At 43.2% G+C, this 20,416-nt stretch overlaps 1 protein-coding gene across 1 annotated transcript in view; it reads left to right on the top strand.

The window, feature by feature from the left end:
* EPHB6 (EPH receptor B6) overlaps positions 1 to 16,376 on the top strand; it is a 56,478-nt gene extending 40,102 nt beyond the window's left edge. The window contains exons 6-16 of the mRNA XM_086614848.1: positions 3,607 to 3,731; positions 6,415 to 6,577; positions 7,384 to 7,498; positions 10,197 to 10,252; positions 10,369 to 10,488; positions 10,898 to 11,145; positions 12,087 to 12,302; positions 13,377 to 13,526; positions 13,671 to 13,864; positions 15,002 to 15,157; positions 16,268 to 16,376. Of these exons, the coding sequence (XP_086470974.1) occupies positions 3,607 to 3,731; positions 6,415 to 6,577; positions 7,384 to 7,498; positions 10,197 to 10,252; positions 10,369 to 10,488; positions 10,898 to 11,145; positions 12,087 to 12,302; positions 13,377 to 13,526; positions 13,671 to 13,864; positions 15,002 to 15,157; positions 16,268 to 16,376 (1,652 nt within the window). The remainder of the gene's footprint in view (positions 1 to 3,606; positions 3,732 to 6,414; positions 6,578 to 7,383; positions 7,499 to 10,196; positions 10,253 to 10,368; positions 10,489 to 10,897; positions 11,146 to 12,086; positions 12,303 to 13,376; positions 13,527 to 13,670; positions 13,865 to 15,001; positions 15,158 to 16,267) is intronic.
* Positions 16,377 to 20,416: the final 4,040 nt, after the last annotated feature.

Raw genomic sequence — 20,416 nt, 5'->3', positions numbered from 1 at the left:
ATGATTATGAGGTTATGAAGGGAAATGGTTGAGTTGCTTGAAGATGTTTGCTTTTCCAAAGAGAGATAAAAGAGTCCAGTAGACCTAGTTGGCAACAGCAGGGGCACAGGCAAGGCATTTTCTTGATCAAAACAGGAAAAGAATAAACAGAGAGGTGTAAAAAGCTACATACAATGTGTTTTGCCAGGCTAAAACCAGCAAGTAAAGCAAGTGGAATGTGACCTCTGTGCTCATTGTCCTCTGAATGAACTACATGAATTTTCAAAGTTACAAGCTGTTAGTTTATTTACAATCTAATTGCCAACCCTGAGCACTGCCAAAGGTCCTTAGGAATTTAACTGCATTGCTTTCTTCTTACTTAGGAACAACAAAGATGCTCTTAAGGTTTAATTTTTTCTTAAGTGACATTTGTCAACTTTGTTGTCTTCAGCAGATTTGCCCAGTTATGACTGAGACTTATTATTGATTTCTGTGGTACTCCACAAAAAGAAACCATTCCAGTTTGTCTTTACTACACCCTGTCTCTGCAGCATGAGCAGAGAATCAATGTGCTTGTTTCCACATTTCAGGTTTCAGCAACTGCTTAAATGAAGACAGAATCTTTTGGGGCAAGTAGAAATAGGAGGTGCACAGTAAAACATGGCACCTTGTGGCATAAAGGATTTTTTCCTGGTTTATTAAGCATGAGTGGAAGCCATACACAAAAAGTCGTAATGGTAGAGGTAAGGGAAGTGAAATCACTATCTAATTTGCCTTTCTAAAGCACTCTTCATCTGCACAAAGTACAAGGTACTTTGGTGGTACAGAAGACCACCCAAGGTACTTTTAAAGGATTTTAATGTAATTAGAGAAAGGGTCAGAACTAAATTGAAGTCTGTGAAAAGGACATAGGACATTTTCAAAACAAAGATATTAAACACATAAAGAAGGGAATTTCCATGCTATCTTCAGACTGGTCTTCCTTGAAGATGAGTCTGAGTGCCAGCTTAGGTCTTTGTGCTGTTGGCAAAAGATAACCTCTTGAAAACTGATAGTACATATGAACATCAGAATGGATATATTTAAAATATAGGTCAGATGTTGCTAGTTGACTTGGAGTATTCATTCCAGGTAAGGGAAAAATTGTGGATTGGGAAGAAATGAGAAGGGTGGGAAGAATAACTGTTGAAGGTGGGAAGGAGAAGAATGAAAACAGGTGGGAGGGCAGGAAGGGAGGGAGGTTTATCTCTGATCATTCTGCAAAATGTTCATTCGAAACTGGAAGGAAGTGGGCTCTTCCCTGGCGGTGTAGCTGTGTGTTTAGGTTTACATCTCTCCCTCTGTGTACTTTATGTCTTATCAGAAGGAAGTTAAACTTTTCACAACATTAAATGCCTTCAGAACAGTTGAATCGTGCCTCTAGGATGACAAAAAAAAAGCAAAACTACCCCAAATTGTAGCTTGGATTAACCTAATGTTAGCTCAGTGAACAGTGTTTGAAATCATTAATCATATTATCTTCAAGATAATATTTTGTTTCCTTCCTACGGATTTAATGAGTATCTGCTTAGTGAGAAGTAATGGCAATTACACAAGTCTCAAATTCTCAAACTGAACTTCAGACTTTTAGAATAGCCAATCAAAAGAATTCTAAAATCGGTAGACACAAGTTCTTGCTTCCTTTCTGGTTTAGATTCATGCTTCCAAAGTCCTCTTTTATGTTTGATGTCCAGATCCTTGCTTTGTACATGAGGGTAAGTTGACATTTTCCCACCGTAATTATTATTTAACACAGACTATAAGCACTTAATATCATAATGGAATCAAGAGAGGCAACAGCTCCATCTGAGTAGTACACTGGGCTGTCCTGCTCACCAAAAGATAGAAAGTTAGCAAGCTATTTAAGAACAGAGAGAAAAACTGTATGTGATGCTCACACACTTAACAGTGACTTTTAGGTGGTGGCTCCAGGCAGTAGTGCTAGTTAGAAGCCCATTCAGACTCAATTTCTGTGGTTCAGTGGCCCGCAGAGAGACTGAGAGTCTCAAATACAGTGGTAGTGGTGACATCTGGGCAATGGTCCTGACAGAGGTTGGCCTGAGATCCAGGAGCTAGTATGAAGGTGACCTGTACTAGGTGGGCTAGTGTTAAGTGGGCCTGTGAGAACCTCATGAAGTTCAACAAGGCCAAGTGCAAGATCCTGCACGTGAGTCGGGGCAATCCCAAGCACAAGTACAGGCTGGGTGGAGAATGGATTGAGAGCAGCCCTGAGGAGAAGGAGAAGGACTTGGGGGTGCTGGTGGATGAGAAGCTCAACAGCAGCCGGCACCGTGCGCTGGCAGCCCAGAAAGCCAACTGTGCCCTGGGCTGCGTCCAAAGCAGCGTGGGCAGCAGGTCAAGGGAGGGGATTCTGCCCCTCTGCTCTGCTCTCGTGAGACCCCACCTGGAATACTGTGTTCAGCTCTGGGGTCCCCAACACAAGAAGGACATGTAGCTGCTGGAGCGGTTCCAGAGGAGGCCACGATGATGATCCAAGGGCTGGAGCACCTCTGCTCTGGAGACAGGCTGAGAGAGTTGGGGCTCTTCAGCCTGGAGAAGAGAAGACTCCGGGGTGATCTTATTGCAGTCTTCCAGTACTTACGGGGAGCCTACAGTAAAGCTGGAGAGGGACTTTTTACAAGGGCGTGTAGTGATAGGACACAGGGCAATGGCTTTAAGCTGAAAGAGGGGAGATTTAGATTAGATATAAGGAAGAAATTTTTCACTCTGAGGGTGGTGAGGCACTGGCACAGGTTGTCCAGAGAAGCTGTAGATGCCCCATCCCTGGCAGTGTTCCAGGCCAGGTTGGATGGGGCTTTGGGCAACCTGGTGTAGTGGAGGGTGTCCCTGCCCATGGCAGGAGGGTTGGAACTGGATGATCTTTGAGGTCCCTTCCAACCCAAACCATTCTGTGATTCTATGAACACAAGGCTGCATATCGGGCTTTGAAAATGAGATGCTTTCATTCTCTATGGTCTGCAGCAAAACTGGGACCACTGAGCTGAGGAATGCTTCAAAGTCTGTTCCTTATCTCATCAATGTTCTCATCTGCCTCCGCCTTCTGGTTTGCAACTGTGGTCTGGTAGTGAAAGGCCTCCATTACTCTGATAGTCCACACTTGATTTTTTGCCCCAGGCAAAAAGTTATAATCTGGAGGAGAAGCAGAAGAGAGGTAGTGTGCTCTGCTTTTGCTCTGACCACTATCAGATAGTTTATCCAGGTGTGACCCTACAACAAGTTCAGTGGCAGCAAACACCTTGTCATCTTGCATGTAAAATTTGCAAATCTGAAGTTCAGAATAATGTCCCAGCTACAATATAGATAACTTCATAATTCCTGTCCATGATGAGTTGGATGTGGATTTCTTCATTTTCTTTCTTTCTAAGTTGTCAGTGACCATATCTCCCAGTAAAATGGAACTGTGATTAGATGTCTTCTGGTTATTTTCTAAAGTACTTCATAATGCAAATTAAGGGAAATTAAAGGAAGAGCTGACCTAACTTATTAACTCATCATAATGAGTATTTAATTATAGTTCATGGTTAAGCTTACCCCTTTGCAATGTCTCCTTCCTCTCTTCTATTCCAGTCCCCTCTGCCGTCCCTATGATGCATCAGGTGAGTCGTACTACAGGTAGCATCACACTATCATGGCCACAGCCAGACCAGCCCAATGGGATCATCCTGGATTATCAGCTACGCTACTTCGACAAGGTGAGCAGAAAGTGATGCAGTGCCGAGTGTTGTATAGCTGTTATGCAAAAGGGAACAGTGAACTTTTCTGTCTGGAGGATGTGCCCCTGGATCAGGACGGATAAGGTAGAGAAAAAGGCTTCAAGCATGAGAGAAGAACAAGCTGAAGCAAAGCCAGAAGTTCGCAATATATGCTTCATCTAACATCACTCCATCTGCATTTCCCAACTTGGAATCATCTAGGGACAATTATAGAATCATAGAATGATTTGGGTTGGAAGGGACCTCAAAGATCATCTAGTTCCAACTCCTCTGCCATGGGCAGGGACACCTTCCACTAGATAAGGTTGTTCAAAGCCTCATCCAGCCTGGCCTTGAACACTTGCAGGGATGGGGCAGCCACAGCTTCTCTGGGCAATCTGTGTCAGTGCCTCACCACCCTCATTGTAAAGATTTTCTTCTTTATCTCTAATCTAAATCTATGATCTTTGAGTTTAAAGTCATTACTCTTTGTCCTATCACTACACGCCTTTGTAAAAAGTCCCTCTCCAACTTTCTTGTAGGCCCCTTTAAGTACTGGAAGGCTGCTAGAAAGTCTCCCCAGAGCTGCCTTCTCTCCATGCTGAACAACCTCAACTATCTCAGCCTGTCTTCATAGGAGAGGTGCTCCAGCCCTCCTCTGGTCTCGTTTCAACAGATCCATATCCTTCTTATGTTGGGGAACCCAGGGCTGAATGCAGTACTGAAGGTGAGGTCTCATGAGAGCAGAGTAGAGGGGCAGAATCACCTCCCTTGACCTGTTGGCCATGCTTCTCGCTTTCTGGTTGGCATTCTGGGCTGCCAGCACACATTGCCGGCTCATGTTGAGCTTCTCATCAACCAACACTCCCAAGTCCTTCTGTTCACCATCCATTCTCCATCCAACCTGTATTTGTGCTTGGGATTGCCCCAACAATCCACCAACACTGTAACCCTGTCGTAGAAGGCCGCCAAATTTGTCAGGCACCATTTGCCCTAGTAAAGCCATGCTGTCTGTCACCAGTCACCTACTTTTTTCCCATGTACTTCAGCATAGTTGCCGGGAGGATCTGCTCCATGATCTTGCTGGGCACAGAGGTGAGACTGACTGGCCTGTGGTTCCCTTGGTCTTCCTTTTTTTCCTTATTAAAACTGGGGGCTATGTTTCCCCTTTTCCAATTGTTGGGAACATCATCGGACTGCCACGACTTCTCGAATATGATAGACGATGGCTTGGCAACTTCCTCTGCCAGTTCCGTCAGGACTCACGGATGCATCTCATCAGGTCCCATGGACTTGTGCACCTTCAGGTTCCTTAGATGATCTCAAACCTGATCTTCTCCTACAGTGGGCAGTTCTTCACTCTCCCAGTCCCTGCCTTTGCCTCTGTGACTTGGGCTGTGCAGCTGGAGCACTTGCCAGTGAAGACTGAGGCAAAAAAGTCATTGAGTCCCTCAGCCTGCTCCATACCCCAGGTAACCAGGTCTCCCATTTTCTTCCAGAGAGGGCCCACATTTTCCCTAGTCCTCCTTTTATGACCAACATACTTACAGAAGTTTTTCCTGTTGCCCTTGATGTCCCTGGCCAGATTTAATTCTATCAGGGCTTTAGCTTTCCTAACCTGATCCGTGGCTGCTTGGGCAATTTCTCTCTATTCTATACCTGTCCTTGCTTCCACCCACTGTAGGCTTCCCTTTTGTGCTTGAGTTTGTCCAGGAGCTCCTTGTTGATCCATGCAGGCCTCCTGGCGTTTCTGCCCAACTTCCTCTTTGCAAATAAAAAGAGAGAAGACCCTTGTAGCTAAGCTAAAAAGCTGTGGCTAACAACCTAGTAGGTTTATCACCAGCTGACGTAGGGAGCAGTGTAAGGAGCTGAAGTTTCCAAATATGTGTGTTGGAGTTGGACTCACTGCAACATTCTGCCATGTGTTTGTGGAGGGAAGCCCTGTGTATGCCTGGACGGACATCTCTTAGAAATTTGGGGAGGAGGAATGCACTCTTTCATTCACTAAGTGGTGAATATCCCTTACCTGTTTATGTGCTGGAATTACAAGGTGGCAAATACAAAGTTGTTCTCCGTTCATATCTTTCATGACTCATAATCCAACTGATTTGACGGGAAGAGGTGCGTAGGGCTGTTTGGACAAGCTCCCGTTCCACATTCTTGATCTTTTACGTAACTATTTTTGCAGGATTGTGCAGGGCTACTGTTTTTGTAGCAGTAAAGGGGCCTGCTATTTGTAACAACATGTCTAGCAGCTTCCTGGATACGGCATCACATGTCTTCTTGCTCTGGATTCTCCTAGGAGAATACATGCGTTTGGAGCTTGGAAAGCAAAATTTGGAGCCTGTAGAAAGCAGGACAGGCTAGGGCTTTTTTTTACAGATATGCTTAGCAAGGAACCTCAGGACAAGGTAGTTCTGCCTCTCACTTTTGTTTAGGTCGGGATTGCGAGCCGTTGGCAGAGCTTTGTGGGAAGCCCAGGCCTAAGGGAATGAAAAGCAGCAGTGAGGAACAACGAGTAGTGTGTGAGGAAGGCAGGTCTGGAATGGCAGTTGTGGTTGGGAGGCTCTGCAATGGATTCAAAGAATATTGGGCCAACGTGGAAACTTAGCATTCCGTGACGAGGAGCGCCGGTGGTGTTGGCAGAAGTCTTACATTCCTATTTGGTCACTGGCATTGACAGGCAGAAGATGAGGATAATTCATTCACCTTGACCAGCGAAACCAACATGGCCACTGTGTCAAATCTGAGCCCAGGCAAGATCTATGCCTTCCAAGTACGAGCTCGAACAGCAGTGGGCTATGGCCCGTACAGCGGAAAGATGTATTTTCAGACTTTAACGGGAGGTAAGTGCTACTGGTTTGTACTCAGATCTTCTCATGACCATCCTTCACTTGTGCGTGTCGCTCGGTGTATCCTTGGAGGACTGCTACCAGACACTCCTACTCAACTTGTATTTCGGTATATCAGGATTTACACGTGCAGATTTGTTCATGCAAAGAAGCTTCGTGCTGGCAGAGCATTTCGTTTACCCTCCTGCCATATTCCACAGTCCTGCTCCTTGTTGCCTCTGACCAGCCGGAACGGCGGGTCAGTAGAACTCCATGTAGGAGGGTGTTGCAGCACTGCTGTAGGTTGGTCTCCAGCTGTCACAGGACATCTCATAGCTGGATGCTCTGTGAGTCTTAAAGACAGGACATACACCCAGAAGCTTGCCTTCCAGCAGTGTCGCCATCCATTCATGGAGAGAGCAACATATTTCCTTGGGGTATATTTTGGTCTGGATCAAGGATACTGAAGTGTGTCACCTCCAAGCTAAATGAATAGGGGACAATGGGATCAAAGCCTGAGTGTAGAGCTAGCCTATACTTTAGTGGCTAGTCAGGTGTCAGTGGCCCAGGGGAAGGAAAAGTGGATTCAGAGGGAGCACTGGCTTTCCAGAAGTATGAAGGAAGGCCCTGGAGAAGCGCAATAACTGAAGGGGTAAAGAGGTAACCAAGTCAAGCGTTTGTTGGACTGTCATGACTAGCCTGGGAAGCAAAGGGCTGGTGGAGATGGAATTATGGGTAAGACCTAGTTGAGTAGAAGGGAGACTCTAACAGTTCCTGTCCTCTGCATTTGTGTGTGTGTATGCATGTGTCTTCCTTGCTAGGGGAGCGCTCGGAGATGGTGCAGGACCGACTGCCGCTTATCGTGGGCTCAGCACTCGGTGGTCTAGCCTTCTTGGTAATTGCTGCCATTGCCATCCTTGCCATCATCTTCAAGAGGTGAATTCCTTGACTGCAGAAAGTGTAACTTTCTTACCGCTGCTATGTAACCCCATCCCAAGGAAACAGCGTGATCTACATTTATCCAGATGTCCTTGAGATGCCATTTTCCAATTAAGGAAAGATCCTACCCCATTACTCCTATCTGAGGAGCCTCTCCTTTGGTAAACTGCTCTTATACTTGGCTGATATTTGGCTAGTTAGCAATATGAACACAAGGGAAGCATTTTAAAGCTGGTGCTCAAAAGGTATTTAAGTGCATCACTGTAAAGAAGGGGCTGTAAATTCCATTTTAGGCAAGCAAGTGGGGAATGAAACAATGCAGTGAAGAAGGACTGGTGGAATAATATTTAGATCCACTTATTTAGAAGGTGCTAAATACCCTTTAACTAAGGACCAAGAGACAATAGCTCATTTGCTGAAGAATAAAATCTGTACAACCTCTGGAACACTGACTCATAAAATGTAGGTTAAAGAAAGCAAAAACTACTTCTGGTTTTGGAAAGAAAAAAGGGGCAGATAAGAAAATATAGAGGCAAAAAAGGAGGACAGAAATTTTGAAGAGAAAGAGGGGAAAGTAAGCATCTCCACTTTTGCAGAGGTACAAAAGTAAACAATGAAGGGGTTGTTATTGGAAAAAAAGAAGCAGTCATTACCTGCTTCTTGAATTTACTGAGGTTTGAACTTAATCCTCTAGATGTCAGTAATGAATTTCTGTATCTTTGCTTTACTCTGCCTCTGCACAAGATGGACTTTTTGGCTTTTTCTGTTGACCTAAAAAAATGTATAAACTACTTAACTTTGAAAGTGACATCTAGGGTTAGTTACTTCTTTTTTGTTCTTTTCCCTTTTCTACATTTGTTTTCTCCTTCTGTGCATATTCTCCTTTAATATTTTTTGTTCTCTTGTTCTGGAAGGAAAAGAATTATCAAATATTGTTATATTGCGTTGTTGACTCCTTTTGTAGCTTTGAACTGCTAAAAATATAATTTCTTGTTACAGCTGGAAATGTGATATTATGTGCACAACTCAGTAAAGCATTTTTTTTTTCAAAAAAAAAAAAACCACAAACCTAGAATAAATTAATATTACGAAAACTGTGTTGGTGAAAGACATTAATGGGTTTCTGTGAATGTATCTATGTAAAAAGTGGAGATCATAAGAAAGAGATTCGTTTATACTTGAAAGATCATGTGCAATTAATAGTTGTTCAGAAAAAGTGGAGATACCCAATTTCTATTTTAAATTTGGCCTTGAAATTTCCTACGTCCTTGAAGATGTAGGAAATGAGGAACATCACATGAAATGCGTAGTTTTTTAAAAGATTGGATATATGTAGAGTCAAAGGCAATGATTTTAACTTGTTTTTGTAAATTGTTGGTACGCATTTTCCAGGTAACATACAATGTGAAACACCTATTTTAGCTAATTATTGGGGTTTTTTTTTAATGATGGCAAGCCATTAGTATGTCAGTTAACCTACAAAAAAAGACCATGAATGTAAATCTGACTTTCAGATGCAACAGCAGCATTAGAGCTCTTAGGTATAGGTCCTCTGTAAAGCCAATTTCTTTCCAGAACAGATTTTGAAGGCAGAACTGTCTATTCTTAGCAGAATTTAAAGGGATAAAGCTGACAAGTAAGAATAATACACGAAGTAACCTGTTAGAATGACAGAATTGGTTATGTTAGTAAAGAAAAGTAACGTGATGTTTCAGGATACTCTGTCTTCAGATGCTGATTGAAGGTCTTGCGTGTGAGTTGACACAAGTCCATGCATACAGCAGGGATACTACAGGATTCCACACGGTTTGATTTACAATCTGGTCTAATTAATACGATTTAGAAAAGATTGTAAACTAGCATGGATTGTACATTTTTTTGGAAAAGGAATATGAAAACTGTTGGGAGCAAAGGAACTGACTTGAAAATGGAAACTATGTTTAAAGCAAACCGAGAATGGGATGAAACTTATAACACGACTAAATTATGTGGGGAAAAATTGCTTGAATCACACACATTTAAGAGGAGAATGAAATTTGAGAAATGCCTGTGCATTGCATGCATGCAGTGAATATTACAATGGTAAAGACCATATCTGTTTTGATCTGCACATGCAAAAATCACATCATGGAACAGATTTCTGTCCCTCTGGCTCAGTATGGTCGGTTTTAGTACTGTACTTACGAAAAGAATAGTCAAAGTAAATGTTGTTAAGAGACTGGGAGGAAAAATAAAGAAGAATTAATCATTGGGGGAAATTTATACAAATTAAGCATTAGAGTAAATGGCTCTTAGAATATTTTTTAAGAACGTGAAAGGCATCACAGGAGATGCCTTAGATTAGTATTGAAAACAATAGTTTGTCATAATTAAATGAAATTAAAATGCAAATTTAGCCTGAATAGCAGGAAAACTTCCAAGACAGTAATATATTGTAATTTTTTTTTTTTCAGGGTAGTGCTAGAGGCCTTATCATTTGTCATATCCAAAGTGGGGATGCAAACAGTGGTGTGAAAACCACCACAATAGGAAACAAGCATGCGCTGGTTACCGAGAGACGGGCAGGATTTTAACACCCGTCTTCTATCTCTAAATTCAAGGATTTTCTGAGTCTTGCATTGAGAAGCCTACCTCAATATCCTGTGTGAGAGACTCCTGTGTGTGTTTTGACTTGACTTTTCTTTATGTCCTGCAGTAAAAGGCGAGAGACTCCATATACAGACCGCCTGCAGCAGTACATCAGTGCACGAGGTAAGTGTTCTTGAGCAACAGATGGCAAGGGCCTGTCTCTTTTTGAAGACTCATTCACACCCAGGCCTCTCAGGGTTTGATTCTGGTGATGTTCTGGGCTGTCTCCTCCACTGCAGGACTTGGAGTGAAGTATTACATTGATCCTTCAACCTATGAAGACCCCAATGAAGCTATTCGGGAATTTGCCAAGGAGATTGATGTGTCCTTCATCAAGATTGAAGAGGTCATTGGATCAGGTAGTGTGAGAATCTGCTGGTTTTGAAGTACCTTTTTGTTCACCTTGAGACCTGGCACACTACTGGCCTGAAACGGACCCAACCATGGTACTTGAAGTGTCTCAGGATAGCTAACCTTCTTTTTTACCAAAATTCATTTTAACCTACTTACCTTTAGATGCTGGCTCCAAACCAACTTTAAAACGCCATTGGAATACCCATAGCTCCTCATTTGAACCCTGAAGATGTAGTCTCCAACCTGACCGAATTCAGAGCCTTCATCAAGACTTCTACCTTAATCCAAACAGTCCTAGTAACCTTGTTTCCAAGCACCGTCTGGAGTCTTCCACAGTAGAATGTTATAGTGCACCTGACTAAAATTCTTTGCCGTGTTTCCTTACTTGAAGTGTGTTTCTTCCCTTCCTGACAGGAGAGTTTGGAGAGGTGTGCTTTGGGCGCCTGAAACACCCAGGGAAGCGGGAGTACACAGTAGCCATTAAGACCCTGAAGTCAGGTTACACGGATGAACAGCGGCGGGAGTTCCTGAGTGAGGCCAGCATCATGGGGCAATTTGAGCATCCCAATGTCATCCACCTGGAGGGGGTGGTCACCAAAAGCCGACCAGTCATGATTGTCACAGAGTTCATGGAGAACGGATCGTTGGATTCCTTCCTCAGGGTACCACAACCAGAGTCTCAAACAACTGTTACCTCTTCATCTTGCTGTGTGCCAGTCTCAGATCTGATAATTTTGCCTGTCCTTCCTCTTCACTCCTGTCTTTATAAGTCCTCAGTTGCCCTCTTCATGTGCAATAGAAATAATAGCAAATTACCAAAGTAAGTGTTTTTGGGCCGACATGGTGAAAATATTCCAAAAGCTCACCCATCATGTAAAATTTCTTCATTATTTTAGACTTCTCCAGCTCAAATAATTAATGGTGAAAAGTACTAAATTTTTGACCTTTGTACACAGCCTTCGAGTTCCTTATGTGCATGCTCCAAAGTTTGCCTTTCTGATAATGTTTTTCAGACTTTATTCCACTGAATGTTTTCAAGTTTCAACACTGTAAGGAAGTAATGAAACTCGTAGTTATTTTTGGATGCAGAATTTCCAGTGTTTTTCCTAGTAATGAGACATAAATACAGACATATTTGTACTATAGATGCTTTACTTCTTGTTTTCACTGATTCATAGGCTAATTAAACCACAAATGCTTTGGCAGATGGGTTTTGAAGAGTACAAGAACCCATTGTGTAGAATTGCATAGAACCTGTTGTAAAGCTCTTAAAACAGTACGAGCAGACGTGTCTGCTCCCGTTCATTTAGCCATCTTGGTAGTTAATGAGACTAAGGTGTACAATGCAAAGGAGGATATGGCCACAAGATGAGATTTGTCTTCAGGAAAAGATCACCAGTGGCTGACTTCATTTGAGATTCATTGCCTTAAGCTCACCCTCCTTTCTTATTTGCTGTCCCTGAACCTTCAGATTTTGGCCGAAGTTAAGATGTATGTTCTCTGACTTCATAAATCCACCTTGTTACCTGGCTTTTTGTTAGTCTTCCCTGTTGGCTTCATGTCCTGTGGTCATAAAAGCCTGTGTTTGCCTCCTCGCTTGCAGCAGAAGGAGGGACAGTTCAGTGTGTTACAGCTGGTGGGAATGCTACGGGGGATCGCCGCTGGCATGCGCTACCTTTCGGACATGAACTACGTGCATCGCGACCTGGCAGCACGTAACATCTTGGTCAACAGTAACCTTGTGTGCAAGGTGTCTGACTTTGGCTTGTCCCGCTTTCTGGAGGATGACGCTTCGAATCCCACCTATACCGGCGCTCTGGTGAGTTACTGCTATGGAATGGGTTACTGCAGTGCTGCCAGCTAGAATTTTTTTCCGGTGTTCCTCCTTGATTTGGTGCACCCCTTTCAGTCCATCTTGAGAACAGAGAGACCAGTGGGGTATAGCCTTCTATCTTGTGGGCTATCTGTTCCAAACCAGTAAAAAACAAGAATAACTGAGTGTCTGATCCACTCTGCTGTGTGAAATGGAGTCTCAGTGCCATTCTTTGTGGAGTGATGATGAACAGGATAAGCTCATAACCTGATGTAGGTGTTATCTTTCCCCTTTCATTAGCTTCTTACAGGAAGTATAAAGGACTGAAGGAGAGATTTAAGTCCTGTACTACCACCCTTTGAGGAAGGGCTTGTTTTCTTCCTACAGAAAGATAACTGGCATAAGTATACTTATGGGCTTGCAACCAACCATCCAATGAACTTGCTGCCCATGACGTTCTGACACCTGTCATACATACCACAAAAGGGGTGGGAGTATGACAGGTGGGTTGAAACTACCATTTGGTATGCAGGGAACGAAGAAGAATTCAGTCACTGAAAAGTGAAACAAGTTTTAGCTGTGTGTGTTTTGAAGAGCAAGCGCCTGAACGATATGTTGTCTGGCAGTCGGAGAGGAAGTCAGAGAAGATGGAGAGAGGAAAGAGTAAATATTAACCACTCAGTGTTATCTGTCCTTGGTGTTGCAGTTTGGGATTGTTTAAATGGCTTTAGATGTCCAAATGATTATGACTTTCAGGAGGATTTTTCTACCTGCCACCTCTTAAATGCTGCAGAGAAGAGCTGTGAAAGTTAAAATCTTATCACGTCGTGGAATTTGTAGCAGCAAGGAGGCATGATGCTGTTTTTTCATTTGTATTTGTCAATAAAACAAGATGGAAACCTTGAAGATAGTTTGAATTTAAACCAACAATGTCTACAAGACAGTGACAGCTTGAACTGGCACCCCATGCTCAGAGTTGTGTTGTGCTGTGCTGCTGGCATCTGATCAGTTCAGTGATGTCATTTTCACAAGTAGTCCTTGTCTCACTAACGTTCTGGTTGCTCTCTGGCTGCTTTCTAGGGCTGCAAAATCCCCGTCCGTTGGACTGCCCCTGAAGCTGTCCAGTATCGCAAGTTCACCTCCTCCAGTGATGTCTGGAGCTATGGCATTGTCATGTGGGAGGTGATGTCCTATGGTGAGAGGCCTTACTGGGACATGTCCAATCAAGATGTAAGTTTTAGAAGTGGTGAGAATGTACATCTGCCTCTCTGCTCTGGATCGATTCAAGCAGAAGAAAGTCATACACCACCAAGTAATGGAAGCCTGTTTGTCTTTTTGCAGATGTGATAAAGCTTTGTTCTTCTTTTCCTGCAGGTAATTAATGCCATTGACCAGGACTACCGCCTGCCACCACCCCCAGACTGCCCAACTGTTTTGCACCTGCTAATGCTTGACTGCTGGCAGAAGGAGCGGGTCCAGAGACCCAAATTTGAGCAAATAGTCAGTGCGCTAGATAAAATGATCCGCAAGCCATCTGTCCTCAAAGCCACTGGCACTGGGAGCAGCAGGTGAGATGAAGATTTAGTGCAAAATAACAGGGCTCGTCTCTCAGTAGGCATCATGAGGAAAAGCAAGCAGTAAATCAGGCTATATAGTCTTTTTTCCAGTCCTCTCATCTGAGACTGGGAACAAATAGGAAGGGAAAAAAAGTGAGGAGGAGGGTTGGAAGAAGAACTGTATATCCTGATTCACTTAATGGGTGATGAGAAGTTGTGAGTGCTGAATGTGAAGGGAGATAAAACTCTTGATGAGGTGCACTGAGGATGAGCAAGTGAGGAATCTTAGGGAGTGATGGGAAGGACACTTCTGGGTGCAGCTACACAAGGTATTCTGTGATCACACAATACTGTAGCTTGCATCCCATAATTTCCCAACTGCATTTTGCATCCTTATGGAACCAGAGGCAGGAGGTCAGCAAAGAAGTTTCTGGGGGGGTAAATGGCACCAAGATTAGGTGGCTCTTGGGCTGATGGAATTACATCCTGCTGGCCTGGAGGGTTTTTCATTGTGGCTATAAACCTTGTCTCACTAGAATGTGCTCCACAGTTAGGGGAGAGGAAAAGTGCCTAATCATGCCCAGTTTACTAAAAACATCACATAAAGAGAGTTAATAGCTTTGGAACAAATTCAGATGATGGGGAAAAGAGCAGATGTTGTGTATAAGTAGTAATTTCTTTGGCCTTTTACTGCTGTGCTTTTATCTTATGAGTGTTGGAGCTGGAACAACACACTCATTGTCTCGTAGGTTACTTTCTGATCCGAGGAGTGTATCTAGGAGAGTGAGAGGTATGAGGTCTCATCTCAGCCTCAGAAGCCTCCTCACTGCAACTCTCTGCCCAGCTAGTAGATCTAGACACAGAAAGTGTGGAAAGATCTAGGACAAGAAGAGAATGTGCTTGAGAGAGTATAAACTGGGAAGGATCAATTTCTTGGGTTGGGTTGATTGTTTTCAGGCAGAAGAGGGAACACAGGTAGCCTAGAAACAGGGCATCAAGGTGGGACTTTAAGAATCAGGGCATGAAGAATAAATACCATTGTTCTCATCCATTCTGTGCTCTTCAGAGTGTTGCATTCTCTCCCTCTCATGACTAGTGTGGTCAGCTGGTGTTGATGACTTGGGTTTTTAGAACCTCCCTCTTTTGCAGACCATCTCAGCCTCTCCTGAGCAACTGTCCTCCAGATTTCCCTTCACTCAGCAACGCCCATGAGTGGCTGGATGCTATCAAGATGGGCCGTTACAAGGAGAATTTTGACCAGGCTGGTCTGATTACATTCGATGTCATATCACGCATGACTCTGGAGTAAGTAGAGGGGCAGGGAGCAGAAGATACCAGACACTGAATTTTCCATGCAGAAAGTGAAAGCAGTCTGAGAATTATTACTATTCAAATATTATTATTCAAGGGAGAATACATATTTAGTATATTTAGGATATTTATTATATTTAGTATATGGAGAATATACTATATGGAGAATATTTAGTATATGGAGAATACATACACATGAAAAAGGAGAGGGAAGCCACAGTGAAGTAGCTACTCTTTCTTACATCTTACTAGGACCTCTGACCACCCTCCATACTGCTGTACATTTGTGATCTGTTTCTGTGGGCACTGGTACTGATCCCGTGTAGACTACAAAACGTATTTTCAGTGTTGCAGAACGACTGTTACATCAGAATATTCACGACAGCTGCCACAGGTAGTAACCACTTTTAAGGAGATGTGTAGAACCAGCCATACCATATACTGGATTGAAGTGTTATGTAAAAGACGGGAGGCAGGAAAAGTAACATTCTTAGAATCATAGAAAGGTTTGGGTTGGAAGGGACCTTTGAAGATCATGCCATGAGCAGGGACGCCTTCCACTAGATCAGGTTGCTCAAAGCCCTGCCCAACCTGACCTTGAATGTTTCCAGGGATAGGCCAGCCACAACTTCTCTGGGCAACCTGTTCCTGTGTCTCACCACCCTTCCTTATATCCAATCTAAACCTATTGTCCTTCAGTTTAAACCCATTGTTCTTGTCCTGTCACTATAAGCCCTGATAAAAAGTCTGTCTCCGTCTTTCTTGAAAGGCTGCAAGAAGGTCTCTCCAGAGCCTTCTCTTCTCCAGGCTGAACAACCCCAGCTCTCTCAGCCTTTCTTCATAGGAGAGCAGTTCCAGCCCTCTGATCATTTTTATGGCCCACTTCTACTGCTTCTTTTTGTATCATAACCTACTAAGTTCTGCCAACACCCCCTCCACCCACCCACATTTGCCAAGCAAAAGCAGAAGCCTTGTCAACTATTTCTCAAAGATACACAAAGACATATCCATACACATTGATTTGGATCTAGAGGGAAATGGACTGGGATTGTTCACAACAAGAAGCTCATTTTAACACCTTCCACATCCTCTATTCTCTTGCAGAGATATCCAGCATATTGGCATCACCCTCGTTGGTCACCAGAAAAAGATTCTAAACAGCATCCAGCTCATGCGAGTCCATTTGAATCAGCTTGAACCAGTTGAAGTGTGATGTTTACACCATCCTTATTCCACTAGTCTCAAACTCTGGAAGGGTTCTGGGGGAATTTGGAGGGATTTTCACTGTAAGAAAAAGAGATGTCAGTACGCTACTTGAAGACTTCATGCACCCAGACAGTGCACACTACCTGTCCTGTTCCATGAACAAAAAGAAAGCCTTGCCGTGATTTGAAAGCGGAGTTAAATAGCTGGTGGCATTTAAAAGTGGCTGACATCATACTCTGGGAATGGATTGGGGAAGGGAAAGTTATAATAACATGGGGAGGAGATGGAATAATAGCTTGGACAGATCACAAGCACCTGTTGCCTCTTCTCTGCCAACAAAAGGTATCAGACAACATTACAAAGCCATCATCAGGCACTATCTGTGGCTGGGAGCCCAGCAAACCTACAAAGACATAATAAAGACAACAAAAAAATACCATTTTGTTCAAAAAGAATGCCATCATGGTATGAGAGATTATTACTCAGATGGAGATGTGCATCAGGCTATCACTTGGCATGCCAGCTTGGTCCAGAACTCAGGTTCCAGTTGATGCACAGTATATGGTAAGCAGTAAGACATGTCACCTGGTAAAGAGGTTGAGAATAAAGGGCTCAAAATCCCTTTTGAGCCCAAAATTTGTGAGAATTGCAACAGAATGGAACAGTAAGGATTCCTAGAATCCGTCCTGCTGGATCTGCAAGTGTAGAGGGAAACAAATAGGTTCTGGTCCTCACAAGCCCGTTCTTGAGAGGAAAGGCATAAGGTGTTACATTCTTAAATTCTGAGCACCCAGAACTTTGTTTTGTTCTCTTCTGATCCCTTTCAGACATTGAAGAGCGTGACAAAAAAATCGGAAGCCCTTTGCTGCTGAAAAATACTTGCTCATTTTCTCACCCTAACCAGCTACATCAATGAGCGCGGCTGGTTGAATATTGTTTCTGAAGAAAATGCAGACCTGCAGTAATCAACTCCAAGTAGACAATTGGAACAAGGGAGGTGAAACTGTCTCACAAGTTCTTGTCAAGAGTGATCAGGGAAGGGTACCAGTCCCACAAGTCACTTCAGTCCTTAAAAAAAGAATAACAATGCCCTCTTGGGATCAACTATGGGTAGAGGTGCATGAGAATGGCCAGAATGACGGCTTGTGTCTTCTTCAAACAGACTAGTACCTGCTTAAGGAAGGATCTGCTTTGAGGATGAGCAGAGCTGCAGGGCAGTAGCTCTGTATCTATCCCTATGCAGGAGTATGAAAACATGAAGCAGAGCTTGAGAGGAAAACTCATAAACTATGCACTTGTCCACCTCACCAACACATAGGAAAGGAAATGGAAATGGCCTTGCTAAGCAAGACCCCTATGAAGACTTTACAGAAAAAGATATTTTCTTTGTGTCTAGAGAGAAAATAACTCTAGCTGTTCTGATCTATGTCCATCTGTTGGCTCATTGTGAACTAGTTAAGAATTTACTGCATTTCTCCATCTGTCAAAGTTAGAATAGCACAACTTCTTCAGATACTACTCCTGTATGGATTTAAGGATTCCTCTAGTCAACCCAACAATTGAAGACTGAGAAGCAACGTTTGATAGTTATTGAAGAGTCCCCAATATGATAGGAGGTGCTCCAGAATAGTTGTACCAGAATAGCCAACGCGGTTCAGATGCTTTATTACGCCATTACAGCAACATTTTTGTGAATTGTTTTTGGTTGAAGAGGGTGAATAGCAGTGCATTCTGTCAAGATGTAAAAAAGTCAATACAAAAACAATACGAGGAAACCAGAATAAAACATTTACAGCAGTACAAAGAGAGTGTGAAGATCAAAAAAACCCAACATCTCAGAATAGAGGAGTCCAACTATAGAAAATTTGAGTCTGTTGTAGAAACAAGGAGTTTCTGCAAACTTGTGATACAAATCCACATACATGCTGACTGACTGTCAGCTCCACCTGCAGCATCTGAGTCTCAACAAGTGTACTCTTCAGAAAGCATTGAGATGTTGAGGGGAATCTGTAGCCTCTGACATCTTCTTATGTATTCACCAGAGGACAGCAATGCATGTATGCATATTCATATATGAGTGCATTCTAGAACTTCTGTGGGCCATTTGGGGAAACATGGCAGGCTGTGTTTTCCATGCCTTGGGTGGTCAAGATTAATGGAGAAGTTAGTGATCTTATAGTTCAAATCCTATGGCCTCTTTTCAGCCTAGCGGAAACTTAGATGTAGAAAATAAATTATCTCCCTTCGTACAATGGGAGACAAAATGAGAGTCTGAATCTCATACCAGTGACAACAAGGTTTGATGGCCCTTTATGGGGAGTCGCAGTGAAATGAACTGCTTGGTGGTAGTTCAGACAGTAGGACATTTACTTTTGCATATGAAGTCTATGGCAAAGTTGTTTTCATAGTCAGAAGAAAAGGATTTACTTGCTATACCAAGGCAGGCAAGTAGTGATTAGACATCGTAGATCTCTTCTTCCACCTGTTCTAAGTCAGGGTTGAAATGATTGTTTCAAGGAGTCAAGTGTCAAGATGTGGCTAGAACTGCAAAGGGACATGCTTGGGGTCACAGACAGAGTGCAAAAGGGTAACTTTTCTGTAAGAAGTCTCTCCATTCTCTTGATTCCCAGGGCATTCCCTATTTTCATAGTATCGTAGAATCATAGAATGGCATAGGCTGGAAGGGACCTCAGAGATCATCTAATCCAACCTCCCTGTCATGGTAAGTTCTTCCATGATTTAGGAGGCAAAGGTTCTCATGTCACAATGCATCATGTGTTATTTGTCATCATGTTGGTCCCCAACTCTGCAAGCATGGAGGAAAGACAATCATGGCAAAAGCATTAGAAATATCCTGACCTCACTTTTCTCAATCATGTGAAAGCAGAAATCTTACATTGTTTCCACAGACGTCATCTGGGATGTCTTGCAGTATATGAACACCCTCAACAGGTGGGGATGAGAATCAGGAGAGAAAGGAGTAAGGTTCATCTAGGCACTTGATATCTGTCCTTCACCTGAAGAGTGAGAAACAATGCAAAAAAGTCTTACAGAGCCATATTCTTTGCCAGGGAAACAATGGGAGATGATAAGTTATTGCCCACATTTGCTCCATATGTTATCTATAACGTGCAGTACGTAAGAAGACTGAGTAAATTAAATACACAGGTACCAATGCACAGACCTTCATGAGAGCATTAGGCATTTGTATAAAAACTCAGAAGAGTCGTACCTACAGTTGGAAAGAATATATTGCAAAGACTAATAGCTCTTCTGCTTAAACATCAACTTTTCACCATCTGGAAACAGGAAGAAACTTCACCTTAAGGCACGCTGTTTTGTAATTATTCCTCATGAGGTTCCTTTTCGGTGTCTGTTGCTGGACAGTCTCCCAGACAGACAATTGGGTCTGCACCAGTATGTCAGTTTAATGTATCGTGCTGCCAAAGAGCACATCGGACAAGCAAGTTCTCACCTATGCTGCTTCGGCAGCCAAGTGGAATTCTCAGCCAGGAGCTGCGTGTCTGTGCACCCCCTGCCTCGCTAAGCCGGGGCATGTTTGTGGCAAAATCAGGCCATGCTCACCCAGAGCATTCCAAGACAAGCACGTAGGCTGAGATGTTTGCGCTCATGCCTGAAATGATGTTGAGGAGAGGCTCAATGACTCTGTGACTTCCGCAGCGATTTCTGTATTTGGCACCCACGTATCCTCAGCGCATGTGCAGATGATACGGCTTGCAGTCGCTGGGGGTTTTGTTTGTTTGTTGGTTTTTTAAAATTCAAGGATGTAATCTTAGTGCCTACTTTGACAGCACTATCTTAAAGCTAGTTGAGGGTGCACAAGCTGCTTGATGCTACTGAAAGAGAGCTGAATCTCTTTGTTTAGTACAAATATCTTCAGCACCTGGGACTGTCTAGAAAGAAAGAAGGTGCTGTAGCTTCCTCAGTCACAGACAATTCACATGTTGTTGAGCCGAATCAAACCTCTGGGTGTGGTGGGAAATGATAAGCAACACCAAGGAACTTAACTTTAAAAATCAAACCAAG

This window comes from Tauraco erythrolophus, chromosome 1, assembly GCF_009769465.1.
Source record: "Tauraco erythrolophus isolate bTauEry1 chromosome 1, bTauEry1.pri, whole genome shotgun sequence".
Classification (NCBI taxonomy): Eukaryota; Metazoa; Chordata; class Aves; order Musophagiformes; family Musophagidae; genus Tauraco; species Tauraco erythrolophus.
The sequence above is the reverse complement of the archived record's forward strand: the minus strand, read 5'-3'. Positions and strand labels throughout refer to the sequence as shown.